This window comes from Cydia strobilella, chromosome 26, assembly GCF_947568885.1.
Source record: "Cydia strobilella chromosome 26, ilCydStro3.1, whole genome shotgun sequence".
Lineage (NCBI taxonomy): Eukaryota > Metazoa > Arthropoda > Insecta > Lepidoptera > Tortricidae > Cydia > Cydia strobilella.
This window is the reverse complement of record NC_086066.1, coordinates 1339176-1356959: the sequence shown is the minus strand read 5'-3', so window position 1 is coordinate 1356959 and position 17784 is coordinate 1339176. Positions and strand designations below refer to the sequence as shown.

The following is a 17784-nucleotide window of genomic DNA, read 5'->3' as shown; positions in this document are numbered from 1 at the left end:
GTAAAAAGTTTACACGAACTAAATAATATAAGGATAAAGAATATATGATTAGAAATTCTATGAAATGAATATCGAAACTTTAAATTTTCTTTGCAACAAAAATCTACGATTAAAAGTTCTACAAAGTAAGTATTCTGCGAAGTGATTATTCAATGAACTAATAATATTTGAATCATTTTATATGAAGCGAAATTCCATAAAAATGTAGTCTATGAAACAACGTACTACCTTAAAGTATGGCGGGGGTCTTGCACAATCCGCAAGTGCTGGGTGTCTTGGGGCTACGCTGAGCTTACTAGCTAGAGCACCGTTGGTCTTATCTTATCTTATGGTTTTAGGGGCCCCTTGCGGATACACTTCAACCCATAGTGATCTCTTGTGCAGTTACCCCCTAGGAAAGATCCGTCAGCTACTCAAGAGCTCATGGGTAGCGTTTTGAATTCCTTTGATTCCAGATAGCCTGTTCCAAAGTCCTTCATTCTTTGTCTGGCGAGGGCGTGACATTCACACATCAGGTGTTCTACTGTCACTTCCTCTTCGCCACACATACGACATGTCCCATTTTGGCCAGGATTCCCTTGACCCCGTAATGGTCAGTAAACACCCCCGTTATTATTTGGAGTTGTCGTTTGCTAAGTTTCCAAAGCTTTTTGCTCCTACCGGAGTCTACCCCTTGTATAAAGAGCTTTGAGTGCTTTAGACCTGTCAGACTGTCCCATTCTTTCTGATGTTTGGTCTTAGTAAGGTCTTTGTGAAAACATAATTACATATGGGAAGCGTTGAGGACACAAAACATACCGACAAGATACGGATAATCCAAGAAATATATAAAAATTCAACAGCTAAAATACGAACAGAAAGAGATGGTCAACTATTTAAAATGCAGAAAGGAGTTAAGCAGGGAGACCCCTTATCACCTAAGCTGTGTTTTGCAATTCTAGAATATGTATTCAGAAAACTTAACTGGGAATCTTTTGCCCTTAACATAAATGGAGCAAAACTAACAAATCTAAGGTTTGCTGCTGATATTATTCTACTGAGTGACAACCCGAAGGACCTAAGCCTAATGCCTAGCTTGCAGACTGCAGCAACAACGTGTAAAGGAAGACATATACATAGACCACAACCTCAGTGCCTATGTAGAACGATACACATCCCTTGGACAAGTGATATGACCTCAAAACTTGACACAACAAGTAGCTAGACTCGGGAACTCATGGAAAATATATTGGTTATGAAAGAAATAGTGAAGAACAACCAAATACCAACAAATATTAAGTCCAAAGTATTTAACACTTGTATCCTTCCCAGCCTTACATAAGGATGTCAAACTTAAGCCCTAACTGTCAAGGAGAGGAAAGCTCTCCAAGTCTGCCAAAATAGTATGGAAAGAAGCATGTTGAATATAAAACTTAGAGATATAGAGATATATTAAAACTACACGGAAAAAAAATATTTTTTACAATACTACCAGAATGTAAATGGGAATTTGTTCTTGTAACAAATTTTGCGTTCTAACATTTTTTTCTGTTTAGCCAAGTAGCCAACCACTTGATTTGAAGCGATTACAATTCGTTTGTAACGGGCAATGTTCAATTTGTTAATATAATAGTTAATAGTTGAGTTTACTATCTGTAGAGTTGTCACATATACTTCGATAAAAATTGTAGGATCTACCGAATTCTCGTTACAACAACCAGGTTTTTTTTTTCGGTGTAGAGGACAAACATAATCGACGTAAACCACGCTATGAAAATACTAAAATGGAAGTGGACTGGCCACATGCTCGAACAAAAGAGAAAAACCGGCCAAGTGCGAGTCGGACTCGCGCACGAAGGGTTCCGTACCATTACGCAAAAAACTGCAAAAAAATCACGTTTGTTCTATGGGAGCCCCACTTAAATATTTATTTTATTCTGTTTTTAGTATTTGTTGTTATAGCGGCAACAGAAATACATCATCTGTGAAAATTTCAACTGTCTAGCTATTACGGTTCGTGAGATACAGCCTGGTGACAGACAGACGGACAGCGGAGTCGTAGTAATAGGGTCAGGTTTTTACCCTTTGTGTACGGAACCCTAAAAATGGTCAAAAGACATCACAACATGGTACCCAAGAGACGAAAAAAGGAATGATGGAAGACAAAAATGAGATGGGAAGACGAGTTCAGGCAGGTGGCTGAAGCCTTGTGGAGAAGACAGGCTCTGGACAGGGACTCGTGGAGGAATATGGGAGAGGCCTATTCCAAGAGCAACCAGACAAGACGTAAGTAAGTAAGGTTTTTGATAGCCGTTGTAATGGTTCCCTGTGAAACAAATGGTTCCGGACTTATGAGGTTACTTGCAGATCTGGCTCTGGCAAGTTCATCTGCATTTTCATTGCCTATGAATCCCTCGTGCCCTGGGATCCATACCAGTTGCACTTTGTTTTGCCTTCCAAGCTTGTTCAGAGCCACGTTCACGTTCAAAGTCACGGTTTGAATTTGAATATGGCTCTGTCATAAGCTGTCAGAGCCAGTATGTCATGAGCCTACTACCAGTTAACACTGTGTCTCGCCATTATCGCTAATTTTCTCGCAATTTGTTAAAAGCACTACTGCTAATATTTAGACTAATTTTAAAATCAGTGCTGTGTAGCCGAAGTACGCCGTGCCCATCCGTGAAGTGGAGAATCCGAGGTCTAAGTTGGACGATCAAGGTAACGGTTCTAAGCTTACCTCTAGCTTGCGACAAGGGCAGCCCGGGACCAACACCAGGGTCTACAACGGAGGCCAACTGTTCAAGCCCACAACCCCGGATTGCAAGGTAACTTCGCCCTACACTATTTTGCACTTTAGTTTCACTTCATAAGTTAATTTTAGTATAGCACAACTTTCTTGCTCAACCGGCCCCTAAATCTCATCCCTTATCGCCCCCCTTTACAGTCTATTCTCTCGCCAATCAACAAGGGTTTTACATAGATATTAAAACAAAACCTAACACAAATAAATATACAATATATATATATATATATATATATATATATATATATATATATATATATATATATATATATATATATATATTATATGTGTGTACATATATATTAATCATTCTCTATTTATTTTGGATACTGTTGTAATTGTACATATATAAAGGAAGAACAAAATACATCAATAATCCTACAATGCGTTTTATACAATTAAAGTGCCATTATTTTCAGTTGACAACTGACGCTTATTAATGTTTTTTTTATTAAGATTAATACTACCTATACATATTACATCAAACAGTGGTCAAAAGAAAAGTTTATTTCTACCGATATAGTGAATAACAGAAGACTATATACTATTAAACTAAATCGTTTTATTGATAACATCTGATATATACTTTATTATCAAATTATATATTTATATATTATTATCAATTTTGTTGTGATTTATTCACTACATCTGTGTAGCGTTATCGACAAGAATAGCAACATAACTATTAAATGTTTACAATTATTTATTTATAAAATTACAATTTTACACATAGTAATTACATTACAATACTATTCTAAATAAAAGAGTTTTTTTCAGTACAATTTATATCAATTTACATTAAAATTAACTAAAAAGTAAACTAAACTAAAACCAAGTCACAACAATACATCGACATTGTACATAATTATATTCGTATTTAGTCCTGGATAATTTTAACAGTGTAGTAGTCTCGATCGCTGGCCAATCTGACGCGAATTTAGAGTCGCCGAGATGAAAGAAAAAATTACCAACTGTCACGATGACATTCATATCTTTTTCGCGCGCCATATAACGCACATGTCGCTTTATGAACAATTTATGTTTTATTGAGTAATTCTTAGTTTTTCCCGTAATAATCAATGCAGTTATACCTAAAAAGACGATATGCGGTGCAAAGTGCACATGGAAAGTGAAAGTTATAAAATATCGGAACGTAAGTACATTATCATCAGGAGATAATTGAAGCAGTCTTCATTTTCCAAATTCTTGCTACTATAAGGTGCTAAAAGTGTTCCCGTGGGGAAGAAATTGACATGACTGCAACTGACGAAAGCACCACCTTCACATCACTAGTCGTTAACGTGAAAGGGATAGCACATTGCATTTTCATGTTGACGAAAAGGGACGGGCATACTTAGTTGTTGACCAGTATAAAATGAACTCCGCGGACAAGAAACAATTTTCAACAAAATAATGAATTTCTCAATTAACTGGAATTTTATTCCATCTGTTTTGTATTTGGAAGTCTTAGATGACTTGCCACACCATTTTACGCTGCAATATAAATGATTAGCGAACGAATTCAATTATTTACGATTTATTTTCGTACAGACGTGCACACTGCTAACAGGTCGTATTCTTGGGCGCAACTGATCGGAGCGGCGCGCGAGCAATCTTATATAAGACCTATAACCATACTGGCGGTGACCGCGAGTCGTCCTATAAGCTCGGTCTATAGGGGGTGGTCTGTGACTGTGACACATGGTCATATTTGCGCAGGCCAAATATAAACCTTATACCGAGATTCTTCTCGGACTTAATGCCATTTTAGGCATTCTCTACCAGTCAACCATAGGGCTAAACAGAAAAGCGTCAAGGTTGGTGCACTGAGAGAAAAAAAACAATAAAGAAACGTAACTTTTGAGCGAAGTAAAACTTCTGCATGCATAATATAATAATATGCTTAATTATACCTTATGACTATGAGTACACTAAATATATATATATTTATATATAATTAAATATATGAATAAGCAAAGATAAATACATATACATACAATTGCATGTGCAATCTTAGTGGCGTAAGGCAAGAAATTACGAAGTCTGCGGAGTGATGCAATTGAAGCAAACATTTTCCTGCTAACCTCACTCACCTGAGGTACCCAAGAGAGACTCTGGTCCATCATGACACCGAGATTCTTTACCTGGAGAGAGTAGGGAATCTGAATACCGTCAAACACAATGGCAGGTAGAGAACCTAAATCAATCCGGGCAGTGAGCTTTGAGCTACCTATGACTATAAACTGAGTTTTAGTAGGGTTAACCTTGAGACCGTAACGTTTACTCCAATTTTTAAATAATCTCCAAGTTCATGGCGCAGATAGTCTGTGATAGATCGGTAACAGAACCCTGAGAGTAGATTTGAAGGTCGTCAGCGTAAAGGTGGTAGGAGGACAAAATATTGGAAGTGATAGAGTTTATGAAGATACAGTGTACAGGTTTTTAAAAGGTTTTTACTCTGGCAAGCCAACTTTGCCAGTACACTATGCGCCATTACGCGCGAACGATCGGTCTCCCATACTAATTTATCGCCTTTTTCTACTGAGGAAGGTGGTTTGCCAGAGTGTATATTTTGTTATATGTGGATTTCCATCAGATGAAAAGCCACTATCTTTTATATAAATAATTGTTTGAAGAATGTGATACATAGTCAATGTAACAAAATAAAACATTTTTGTTGCAGAGCAAACCCCTCGGCTGAAACCAAGTGGTAGACCCGAAATATACCAATGTGCCCACTGTAAATATGCAACAGCTAGACAAGTATGGTTAATCAGGCATTTCAGAAAACATACTGATGCGAAACCATACAAGTGTGATCAGTGTAGTTATGCTAGTGCCAAAAACGGAAATTTGCAATGTCATATAAGAAAACACACTGGCGACAAGCCTTACAAATGTGACCAGTGTAGTTATGCTAGCAGCCAAAAACATAATTTAAAAGTTCATGTAAGAAAACACACTAGTGACAAGCCTTACAAATGGGACGAGTGTAGTTATGCTAGCAGCCATAAAAAATCTTTGAAGCTTCATGTAAGAAATCACACTGGCGACAAGCCTTACAAATGTGACCAGTACAGTTATGCTAGCAACCAAAAAAGTTATTTGAAAGTTCATATAAGGAAACACACTGGCGATAAGCCCTACAAATGTGACCAGTGTAGTTATGCTAGCAGCCATAAAAGTTATTTGGAGCTTCATGTAAGAAAACACACTGGCGACAAGCCTTACAAATGTGACCAGTGTAGTTATGTTAGCAGCCATAAAAGTTCTTTGAAGCTTCATCTAAGAAAACATACTGGCGACAAGCCTTACAAATGTGACCAGTGTACTTATGCTAGCAGCCATAAAAGTGCTTTGAAGGTCCATCTAAGTAAACACACTGGCGACAAGCCTTACAAATGTGACCAGTGTAGTTATGCTAGCAGCCAAAAAAATGGATTGAAGTTTCATGTAAGAAAACACACTGGCGACAAGCCTTACAAATGTGACCAGTGTAGTTATGCTAGCAGCCATAAAAGTTCTTTGGAGCTTCATGTAAGAAAACACACTGGCGACAAGCCTTACAAATGTGACCAGTGTAGTTATGCATGTATCGCCAAAAGATATTTGAATACTCATATAAGGAAACACACTGGCGACAAGCCTTACAAATGTGACCAGTGTAGTTATGCATGTATCGCCAAAAGATATTTGAATACTCATATAAGGAAACACACTGGCGACAAGCCTTACAAATGTGACCAGTGTAGTTATGCATGTATCGCCAAAAGATATTTGAATACTCATATAAGGAAACACACTGGTGACAAGCCTTACAAATGTGACCAGTGCAGTTATGCTAGCAACCAAAAAAATGATTTGAAAGTTCATATAAGGAAACACACTGGCGATAAGCCCTACAAATGTGACCAGTGTAGTTATGCTAGCAGCCATAAAAGTTATTTGGAGGTTCATGTAAGAAAACACACTGGCGACAAGCCTTACAAATGTGACCAGTGTAGTTATGTTAGCAGCCATAAAAGTTCTTTGAAGCTTCATCTAAGAAAACATACTGGCGACAAGCCTTACAAATGTGACCAGTGTACTTATGCTAGCAGCCATAAAAGTGCTTTGAAGGTCCATCTAAGTAAACACACTGGCTACAAGCCTTACAAATGTGACCAGTGTAGTTATGCTAGCAGCCAAAAAAGTAAATTGAAGGTTCATGTAAGAAAACACACTGGCGACAAGCCTTACAAATGTGACCAGTGTAGTTATGTTAGCAGCCATAAAAGTTCTTTGAAGCTTCATCTAAGAAAACATACTGGCGATAAGCCTTACAAATGTGACCAGTGTAGTTACGCTAGTACTTACAGACAAGGTTTACTAATCCATAAAGGTAAACACATTAATGACGAGTATACAGGTTCAAAGAATTTTTTACTGGATCTTGAACGACGGCGTAAAGGTAAGAAGCTTAATCTTATATTCTATGCATGTCTGATATAAGAATTGATATACAAATCTGCTTTCCATCAGGATTATTTACACATTCGTTTTATTCTCATAGTTTTCTAGACCTTTTGTATGGTATTTTTTTTATTTTTTTTATTGGTATTTTTTTGTCACAATCAAATGGGCTAGATGGTTGTTAACAAAATTACGAAGGTATAATATGAACTTTGTCGTACATCTGAAAGTGGTTCAAATTTCACTATGATCTGTTGCTAACAGGGCAGGTTAGGTTTACCATATCACTTTCATAATCAAGACGAGTCTCGTATAATATTTCATAACTATCATGCTAATGGGTTGCAAATTGTCTAAAAAACATTGTTTTTATTTAATTATCCCTAGACATAGTATTTGCTTCTTACTGCAACATATCGCTTTTTGACCCTGATATGCCCATACATACGTCCTTAAGCTACGTCTAAACAAAAGAGAGGTAGTATCTATGGTATAAAAAATATCTCAGTTGCAGATGTCAGGAGCAGTCAGCTCTCGGTCGCCCACGGTGACGCGCGCGACGCCGCGCACGACCACACTTACGCGCGGCGAGAGTCCGCGCCGGCGCCGGGGCCCAGTGCCGCTCCTCCAGGTTAGTGCCGCCGCTCCTCCAGGCTAGTGACGCCGCTCCTCCAGGTTAGTGCCGCCGCTCCTCCAGGCTAGTGACGCCGCGCACGACCACACTTACGCGCGGCGAGAGTCCGCGCCGGCGCCGGGGCCCAGTGCCGCTCCTCCAGGTTAGTACTCGTGTCTGGCGCCTGTCTCTCGTTATCTCAGGGTATATTGTTTGAAATTGAAATCATTTATTGCATATCACATAGCATGTACAGGTGTTCTTATATATAAGCTGTTCATGTGATGCCCTGTTAGGGCACGGCAACAGTTCCACATAGGGAAACATACTTATTTAATCTAAAATTATACATATTATTATTTACATATGTGCCTAATAATTAATTAATTATTTTACATTTAAATAAAATCTGCCATGCACAATATTAATTACAATTACAATTAATTTACGACCACAAGTATTATATGGGTATATGTTACGGCCACGGTAGGAATGTGCCTCTTGCAGAACGAATTCATTAAAAAAAACCGCCCGGATGCGAGTCGGATTCGCCCACCGAGGGTTCCGTACAAAGTTAACTATTTTTTTATTTTAACATAATACATATAGTTTTCAGATTTTCCCCTGTATTTGTAGTGTAAGACGATATTACTTGCCAAATTACATAGTTCTATGTGAACGGAAAGTACCCTATCAATTTTGGTTCCTTGAGAGTGTCGAAATATACGTTTTTTGCGGCATAAACGACTGTATCTTTTTTTACTTTAACTTAGAAATTAGATTTCTTCACAGCTTCTAGGAACTGTAGACCTTAGTACCTATATGGTTTTAATTTCATCTCGATACCTCCACGCGTTCCCGAGATCTGTCTTGACAGACAGACGGACGCACAGTGATCCTATATGGGTCCCTTTTTTTGTCTTTTGAGGTACGGAACCCTAAAAAGTATACATTCTATGAAATTAGAAAATATTCCGACGCCCCTTTGGCCGGGGTTGGAGGTCTTGTATCAAATAATTGTTATTGTTGTTGTTTTTTAGTTTGGTATGTTAGTAGTATAATCAGTACTGTATAAGTAAATAACACTTAGTATTGTCCTCAGGCCTCGAAAGCGCCCACCAGGAGCGCTCGCACGAACTAAGCGAGGCCCGCAGCCGTGACGTCCTGAACATGGAGATATTGGAGACCAAGAGAACGACAGCCGAAGCAATAACTAACGTTAACTTGTCGAAAAATCCCTAATAAATAAATCGTGATAGCTTACATATTGTTGAAAAAATAGTCCGCACTTACCTCAACATATGTATTGGTAGTGGCAGAGTTTTGCGTAATATTTCCTATTAAATATTTGGCAAAGAACATAATTGCCGGCTTGTAACCTTTGTTCAATCAGTCAGAGTGCAGTGAAATAAATCTATGTGGTGACTTCATTCAATTTTGTTATTGCCCTGACAATGAGTCCTAAGTACGGGCTTAAGAGCCTATCAACGTGCTCACTAGCGCCACTGGTAAATAATTGTGATTATTTAAAATTAACGATAGAAATTCAAAAAAAGTGGGCCGCTACGTACTGTATTTTGTATTTAGGTACCTTTCGAATACAATATAATAGTTTTTACGTTGCTGGATTCGTCAATCTATGCGTCCAAAGTTAAAACGTCCGTTTTTGTTTTGAGTTCATAGATCGACGAATCCAGCAACTTAAAAATTATTATATTGTATTCAAAATGTGCCTAAATACAAAATACAGTACGTAGCGGCCCCCTTCTTTAAATATCTATCGTTAATTTTAAATAATCACAATTATTTACCAGTGGCGCTAGTGAGCACGTTGATGGGCTCTTAAGATAACCCGCCATAACCATATAAAGAAAATAAAGGTGTTGAATCTACTCGTATTGTACTAAAACGTAGCTTTAAAACTGTTTTTGTTATTAATATAATGTTTTATGCATTTTTGTGTATACTATTTTCTCAGCCCTTATTGCTTCTTCACCCTATCGCAGTCAACCATAAAAAATGTTAAAACTTTCAAAGACTGGACACGATCATTATATCTTGTGCCCATCTTCTATATCCGAATAAATAATAGTACTACCGTAAGGAAAGGAAACTTCCTACAAAACCGAAGTCAGGGGTGCGTTTTCCTCCTTTCGGGTATTCTCGGCACCAGTGCCAAAGGTAACCGCTGTAAATTCACTGCCATCTATCGACATACTTTAAAACTAAAAATGAAGATTTATAAGAATACGTTAAAATGTATTTAAATATGGATAAATGATTGTTTTATTTGCATTAATTATTTTTATATGATTTTGACCCATGTTCTTTCACTGATATGCGTTAAAATTATAAATAACAAACGAAACCGTCAACGCCCTCTATACGAGAGTAGGCCAAAACTAGTGGCGCCCTCTGATCGAGAATCAAATTTTCAAGGCCCGTTTTTTCCTTAGACTGTATTGGACTGTATCCATCTATTACGGAGTTATATCTATCTTTGGTACGCATGAATCTAGTATAACTCATCATCATTCGGTCATAAGGGGTGGGGGGAAATGACCGAACGGGATAGTCTTATGTATCTTTCAGTAGGAGTAGCAGAGAAAGCGCTGTTATTGATTGTCCTTGTCACAGTCTCACATTTTTTTTATTCCCCGCCGTAAATTTAGTATGGTTTATGGTGGGCTATAAATCTTCTCGACCAATCATATTGTCGCATTGCGTATGTTTAGTCCCTCACGGGCGCACGCGTATAATTGATCTATGTAATGCTAGGTCTATGAATGTACGGCATGCTTCATAAATCATAAGCGCACGCTCTTATAAGACTGAAACCGCAAGAAATTAATCGCAGTGCGTTCTAAGCCTTAATAATCTGTGTATAGTTGGTCAAGCAAATCTTGTCAGTAGAAAAAGGCGGCAAATTTAAAGAATGTAGGCGCAAAGGGATATCGTCCCCTAGAAAATTTAAATTTCGCGCCTTTTACTACTGACAGCAGCTTGACCAACTATATTAAACTTTATTTTGAATTTTGATTCAAACCAGTCCTAACTTTATGAATGAGTGTATCATGTATCCAAAGGCACTTGCAAGTTTGCAACATGCAGAAAGTTAAAAGATGGCGTCTACGTAAATGTCAAAGTACTACTACATATATTTCATAGATATTGCAAATCCTAACTTTATTACGTCTATATCCGATTGTTTAAGTTAGCAATGGAGTCATCAGCTTTACAGGGCATAGTGAGCGTTTGCGTGAAGGCTGAGCCCTGTGAGGATCTGTGTATAACAGATGTCGCGCTTTCTATACCCAGCTATGCATAACACAAGTGCCTGAATCCAATTGGGTATAGATTGCTCTGGGCAACAAAACATATCATCATGAATACACATAACACCATGCTACATGAGAGTAGGAGAAGGGGCCGACCTACGACCACACTGTTACATGTACAAGTACATTTACTTCCGAGTTGGCATCGCACATCTGTATCAATATGAGAGTGCAGTCTACTGGCCTATCCAGAGTGACTCTCCCGTACGATTCGGTTCGCCTCCAGACTAGGTACTACCGTCTAGTACCCTGGTGTCCTGCACACCACCTGGACGTGGGGGCGGTGCCCCCACGGGATCCTCCATATGCCTGCCCCCTAGATCCGGCCCTTATACTCCAACTCATAACCGACCGTACTACATGCCTGCCTGTGTGCTTCCGGTACACACTCAGGGAAGCCCCGGGCTTCCCAGTCCAATGTCGAGATTGGACTGCACCTTAGTGAAACTACGTTAACCAAGGACCGTTGGTTAACCCCTTGTTCCACTCCCATGTAGCTAGGATGTCGATTATATACGCATAAATAAGTGTATAAACACTCACCTGGGCAGGCTCTCGTTAGAGCGTGAAGGCGCACCGTGTACCGACTCAGTACACCCCGCGCCGTCCAACACCTCATGCACGTACCTCCATTTTTTCTCTACTGGCGCCATCGTGCTTTTCCCCGCCATGAGAACTGTCATTCTATCTGTCAGTGTTGCCACATGACAAAGTAGAACCTGGTTGATACCACTTACCAACTTACATCGCGCTTGGCGCTTGGCGCTTGGCGCGACACTCCCGACAACAATGAAGGTTACTGCAGCAAGGCGAGCAGGTGTCGCGTCCACTCCAGGATTTTATCCCTGGCACGAATGGCTGCGATCCGCTTGCTTCTCCCATTGCCTCTTTCCTCTGGCTGCTCCTCTGGTGGTGGGACTTCATTGTGACTGGTCATATCACATCCAGCCAGATGATCCGCGTCGATCTCCGGTTGTTCATCGAGCACAGGTACGTGAGCATCCACGCTGGTTGGAACTTCCAACTCCCCGCTGTCCTCTTCAATCTCAGGCAAGCCTCCCTCTACAGGTTCTACCTCAGGCGTCTCGTCATCTACCTCCAGCGGGTAGAGATGGCCAATGGAACGTGTTAAAGTAGAATCGTCAACCTTGACCCTCGCTACTCTACATTCACCATCACTTCCTCTGATCAGCTCGTGGATCTTCCCCACTTTCCAGAGGTTTCTGTTCTTGAGATCCGATTTAACCTGTACAAGGTCGCCTACTTGTGGTGATCGATGAGATTTAACTCTAGGTTGCTTGGGCGAGTTGTTGTACCTCTCTCTCAGACTAGCAAGGTACTGCTTGACGAACATTCTCTTAAATTCCTCTAGGATATTGCATCCTCTCTTCCAGCTCTCAAACAGGTCGCTCTTTGTAGCAGTGTTACAAGTAGGAATATCTGCGGCAGATGGTCTCATAGTCAAACATTGTCCTAGGCTTAAGAAATCAGCCGGGCAGAGAACATGTTCCACTTCTGTACCGACTCGTGTCAGCGGTCTTGAATTCAGTACCGTTTCCACTTCCTTCATCACCGTCAGTAACCTGGTATCATTGAGAAGGTGTTTTTCTAGGGTTCTTTTAAGGCAATGCTTCACCAAGGCCACAAGCCGCTCGTAAAACCCTCCATGCCACGGTGCTAGTTGACATATAAATTTCCACTGGATGTCATTCTTAACGCAGTATGGCTGTTGTACCATTTCAGCGACTAACTTGAAACAAGTCGCATTATCTGAATACATCCGTTGTGGCTTGTTTCTAGCAGCTATAAATCGTCGCAAGGCCAGGAGACATTCTTCAGCCGAAAGGTCCTTCACGATCTCAAGGTGTATCGCTCTTACTGTCAAACACGTGAATAAGGCTACCCATCGCTTCTCTTTGCCAGTCTGGGTACTCACAAATAGTGGTCCTAGATAGTCAATACCAGTGTAAGTGAAGGGTCTGTTGTAATTTACTCGTTCTGGAGGCAGCGCCGGTGTGCCTGGTAAACGATACGGACCGCCGCCGTGTTTGACACACTGGGTACATCGCTTTAACACCTTCATCACCTGGGCTTTCCCTTGGGGTATCCAATACCGCTCCCTGATGATACTCAATGTATGTGGAGCACCGACGTGGTAGTTACTCACATGCGTCTCCTTTATGATTCTGTCAGTGAACTCAGAATTTTTTGGCAGTAGTATCGGATACTTCATGTCATAGCTCCAGGTGGTGTTCGCCATACGCCCGCGGCATCTAAGAAGGCCGTCCACATCGACAAAGAGATCTAGATTTCGTGCTAAATGTGTTCTTTTACCATCTAGTTCTTCTTGGAAGTGCTTTCTTTGCAGATCCCTTATCTCGGACACTATTTTGGAAACAATCGTCTGCTGCTGGATGTCTCCTTCTTTGTGATAGTCAGGATTGTCAAGTTCCATGCTTCCATCAGTAGGATATTCACCACTCTTTGTAGGTATACTTAAATCCTGGGTTTCCATTGGTTCAATGGGATCACTGGGACTTCCTTGCTCTAGGGCCTCACTCTGGTCAGCGTCATCACCAATGGGTACTTCCTGTGTCGGCTCACCTGGGTCGTCACCCAGGACCTCCCCAACAGAAAGAAGGTTCTGATGTTCCTCATAGAGTCTATTTTGGGGCCAGCATGATTCTTCCTTGGCAAGAAACTCCGGTCCGTTAAACCAAAGTTGCCTTTTCTCTTCAAACAGTTCTGGACGTGTGGCAACATCAGCAGGATTTGCCTTTGTGTGGACATAGAACATCTCTGTGTTTGGATGGTCACGCTTGATTTCGTTTACCCTGTTGGCAACAAAGGGTGGGAGCAGTTTGTTTGACCTCATCCAACTAAGCACAACCAAACTATCTGACCACAAATATTCTTTCTCGATGTCAAGATCAAGATGGTTCCTTACGTATTTCAGGAGTCTGCTTCCAATCAGAAATCCTAGAAGTTCTAATTTAGGAATTTTCAATTCATCCTTGTCTTTGGTCTGTGACACGTGTGATTTTGCCATCAAAAGGGAGACTGATTTTCCTTGTCCATCTTCAATCACTTTAAGGTAGACAATGGCAGCATATGCGTTTTTGGAGGCATCTGTGAAGCAGTGCAAGTGGTACTTAAGCTCACTCATTGAGACATCTGTTCCGATGTACCTCGGCACCTCTGTGTTCACTATGGATTTCAGACTTTCCATGACATTCTTCACAGACTGTGTCATCTCCGTAGGTAGTTCTGTATCCCATTTGCATTTCTTTTCACAGATATTCTGGAAGATCAGCTTCATTGACAACATGAGTGGGCATACAAAACCACATGGGTCATACACACGTGCTAGAGCCCGAAGAACTTTCCTCTTTGTGTCTATCGGAGGATCTGTGCTGAAGTGGTCCTCAGTCAAATTCAGTTTCAGCGTATCTTCTTCGACATTCCACATAAGTCCGAGCACTTTGACCTGTCCATGTTTGACTGACCTATGATGTTCTGGTATCTTGTCCATAAGGCTCTGGTTGTTTGAGATCCAGTCTCTCATATTCATAGACAGCTGCTCAAACACTGTTCTGGTTTGCTCATAGATCTGTTTAGCCTCCTGCAGGCTATCAGCTCCAGTCACTAAGTTATCCACATAGCATTTGTCAGCGACTTGTTTCAGCAAGGCCTTGTTTGACTGGCTTATGTAGTGTCGGATCGTTGCTGTCAGTAAGAATGGACTCGCGACAACTCCAAAAGGTACCCTGCAGAACCTCAGATACAGTAAGTTATCCTCCGTTGCTTCCTTGGTTGTGTCCTTTAACCAGAGGAACCCTGTGACATCGCGATCATCCTCTTGAAGTGCTACTTGTAGAAACGCCTTTTCTACATCAGCCAGTATGCCATACCTCTTAGTTCGGAACTTCAAAAGTAACGCCGTTAGGTCTTCTAACATAGAAGGTCCGCTGTAAAGGCACTCATTGAGGCTTTTCTGTCCAGTAGTTTTGGCACTAGCATCGTATACTATCCTCCCCTTGCCGCCGCCATCTTGTTTCACCATATGGTGGGCGAGGTAGTGAATTGGGTGGTCTGCGTTCAAGTCTGACCCTCTAGTAACGACTTCTATAATTCCTAGGTCCAGCTGTTCCTTCAGGATCACGTCATACTCCTTGATTAAATGCAGGTCCAGTCTTTTCAGGTTACTCTTCAATCGACCTAAGGCCAACCCAAAATTTGATGGCAAATCTGGTGGGTACTCAATCCAGGGCCATTTCACTAAGTGCCGGCCTTTCGTTGAAGTGACAAACTGCTTCTTCCTGGAGGATAGGCAGGCCTAACCTTTTTGCAGCTGCCAGAGTAATGTAACTCCGCTGACTACCGCAGTCTATGAAGATTCTGCCTTTGTTACTTTTCTTAGTTAGAGGGTATTGGAGTGTTGCCATTGCGGTCATCTGAGGCCGGATTGGGACAGAAGATGAGCAGGTGGTCTCCTTTACAGCGGAAGCAAGCAATCTTGCGCTTGCAGGACGAAGCCGTATGATTGCGTCGGAGGCAGTGTAGACACCTTCCCGTTACTTGCTTCTGCCGAGCCTCAACTGTATTGTATTTGCGACAGTCACTGCTAGCATGTCCTTTCAGGTTGCAGAACAAGCATGCTCTCTTTGCTTGCTTTGTAGGTGGTGCTCCAGCATTTCCCGCATGTTTCCGCTTCCGGCTACTCTGAGACCTTACTTCTGTACGGACTTGCAACACCTCAGTTCCACTGCAATGGAGTAGTTTGCATTGGTAGCCGCTATTCCTGAAACTGTTTCAAGCGCTGCGCCCTTCAGGCAGCTCAGGAGGTACATTAGTTTCTCAGACTCCTGTAACTGTCTATGGTCTACATTAGCAGCAAACCGGTCCCAAAACTCGCACCACTTCAACTTGTCCCCCGAAAAGGATGGAAGACTTAATTCAGGTAGTTTGGATTTTTTAACAGTTTCACTCCGCCTTTTGCCAATCTGTAATGCAATTTCCAATTCTGTCAATAGATCTTCAGCCTTAAGTTGTTCTTGGGTCATCTCAACCACATCTGCCTCCGGTTCGACACTTAAATATTGAAATAACTCCTTTTCAAAAGTCCCCAAGCATTGCTTCAATTTTAAGTGGATTGCTGTGAACTCCTCTTCACTGACAGCTCCCTCCGCTTGCAACTGCTCCCAGAGGGTTTGAGAGTCCGCAGTCACCTTTTGTAATTTTTCATGGCGCAGCTTAACCCGACTGTACAAGCTTGCCATGGTGACGGCCTGAAAACCGTCCTGCCGTACAAGTTTTATTTTCTTTTTTCGGTCCGGGCGGTGGAATGAATACGCGCATACGTATCACAAAACTAGTCTCGAACTGGCCAGGTATATTCCCTACTTCTTTGTGCAGCTGCAATTCTGCTGCAACTCGCTTTGGAAATGATTTCCTTTACCAGAACTGATATCGATCGCACTTCTCACAACACTGATTTATCCACGACCACTTACAAACATAAACTTAAACAAGAAACCTCAGGACGCCACTCGCTCAAGTAACTTTGAATACCGCGAAACTTATGTTTTTTCCTCGTTGATTTTTTTCTTGACTTGTTGGGTCTTGCCAGAGTTGCCAGCGCACAGTGGTGCGTTCGAATTCTCATTCGCGTCCGAAACATTTTTTGGCTTATCGGTAAATTTACCAAATAGTAAATTTATTTAAACGCGAATAAGAAATACAAATTATCATGAGTAATCGAATTCATAAAAGTAATTATTAAATGCCCTTCATCTGACATTCTTTACCACGCACTTTCATTTATCACTGAAAATAAAATGATGAAATGAAATCCGAACGTACCCTTACGGGCATAGATAAGAAAGAGAGGAACAACCATTCTTTCACAATTATATAAAAGGTATGATGGCCAACATAACATAAAAAATACCTTATGGCTAAATTCTTAAAACAAATTATTACACAAGAACAAATGTATAATTATAACAATTACGCAACATTTCACAACACTTAATCTAGCCTAGGGTGCACCCTTTTACCTCTAAAGTCAAACAGAGGTTAAATTAGTACTATGGAATTAAAACAACATTCATTTTATATTTCTTTATTAGACTTCGTTGCATGCTGTGAAAGAAATAATAATTAATTACGTATTTTCAAAACAAAATACGCCGAACAGGTACCTTGAGCTCAAACAATTCAAAACTTAATTTGACAATCTCAGCTACAAGGCCCTTCAAAAGGGATCTTCAGATGGAATAGCCAAACCTAATCTGGCTTCCCACCATCAGAAATCTCAGATCATCTCCACCATTTTTGTCGCGCTTTCTATACCCAGCTATGCATAACACAAGTGCCTGAATCCAATTGGGTATAGATTGCTCTGGGCAACAAAACATATCATCATGAATACACATAACACCATGCTACATGAGAGTAGGAGAAGGGGCCGACCTACGACCACACTGTTACATGTACAAGTACATTTACTTCCGAGTTGGCATCGCACATCTGTATCAATATGAGAGTGCAGTCTACTGGCCTATCCAGAGTGACTCTCCCGTACGATTCGGTTCGCC

The 17784-nt window shown here is 40.8% G+C and overlaps 2 protein-coding genes across 2 annotated transcripts in view; one reads left to right on the top strand and one right to left on the bottom strand.

The window, feature by feature from the left end:
- The window catches only part of LOC134753148 (zinc finger protein 431-like), a 28787-nt gene extending 19090 nt beyond the window's left edge, over positions 1-9697 (top strand). The window contains exons 3-5 of the mRNA XM_063688936.1: positions 5466-7232; positions 7743-7865; positions 8950-9697. Coding sequence (XP_063545006.1) covers positions 5466-7232; positions 7743-7865; positions 8950-9089 — 2030 coding nt within the window. The 3' untranslated portion in view covers positions 9090-9697. The remainder of the gene's footprint in view (positions 1-5465; positions 7233-7742; positions 7866-8949) is intronic.
- Positions 9698-11981: 2284 nt separating this feature from the next.
- Positions 11982-16464, bottom strand: LOC134753023 (uncharacterized). Its single transcript, XM_063688784.1, has 2 exons — positions 15920-16464; positions 11982-15504 (listed from the first exon to the last, which is right to left on the bottom strand). The coding sequence occupies exons 1-2, from the start codon at positions 16462-16464 to the stop codon at positions 11982-11984; spliced, it is 4068 nt and encodes a 1355-aa protein (XP_063544854.1).
- Between the last annotated feature and the right edge of the window lie 1320 nt (positions 16465-17784).

What these genes read in the sequence shown, in the direction of transcription:
- LOC134753023 (XM_063688784.1), bottom strand. Translation starts at nt 16,464, where the DNA reads ATGGCAAGCTTGTACAGTCGGGTTAAGCTGCGCCATGAAAAATTACAA. An exon ending in TGTTGCAAGTCCGTACAGAA is followed by an intron (nt 15,505 to 15,919) that starts GTAAGGTCTCAG and finishes CCTATCCTCCAG; the next exon opens with GAAGAAGCAGTTTGTCACTT.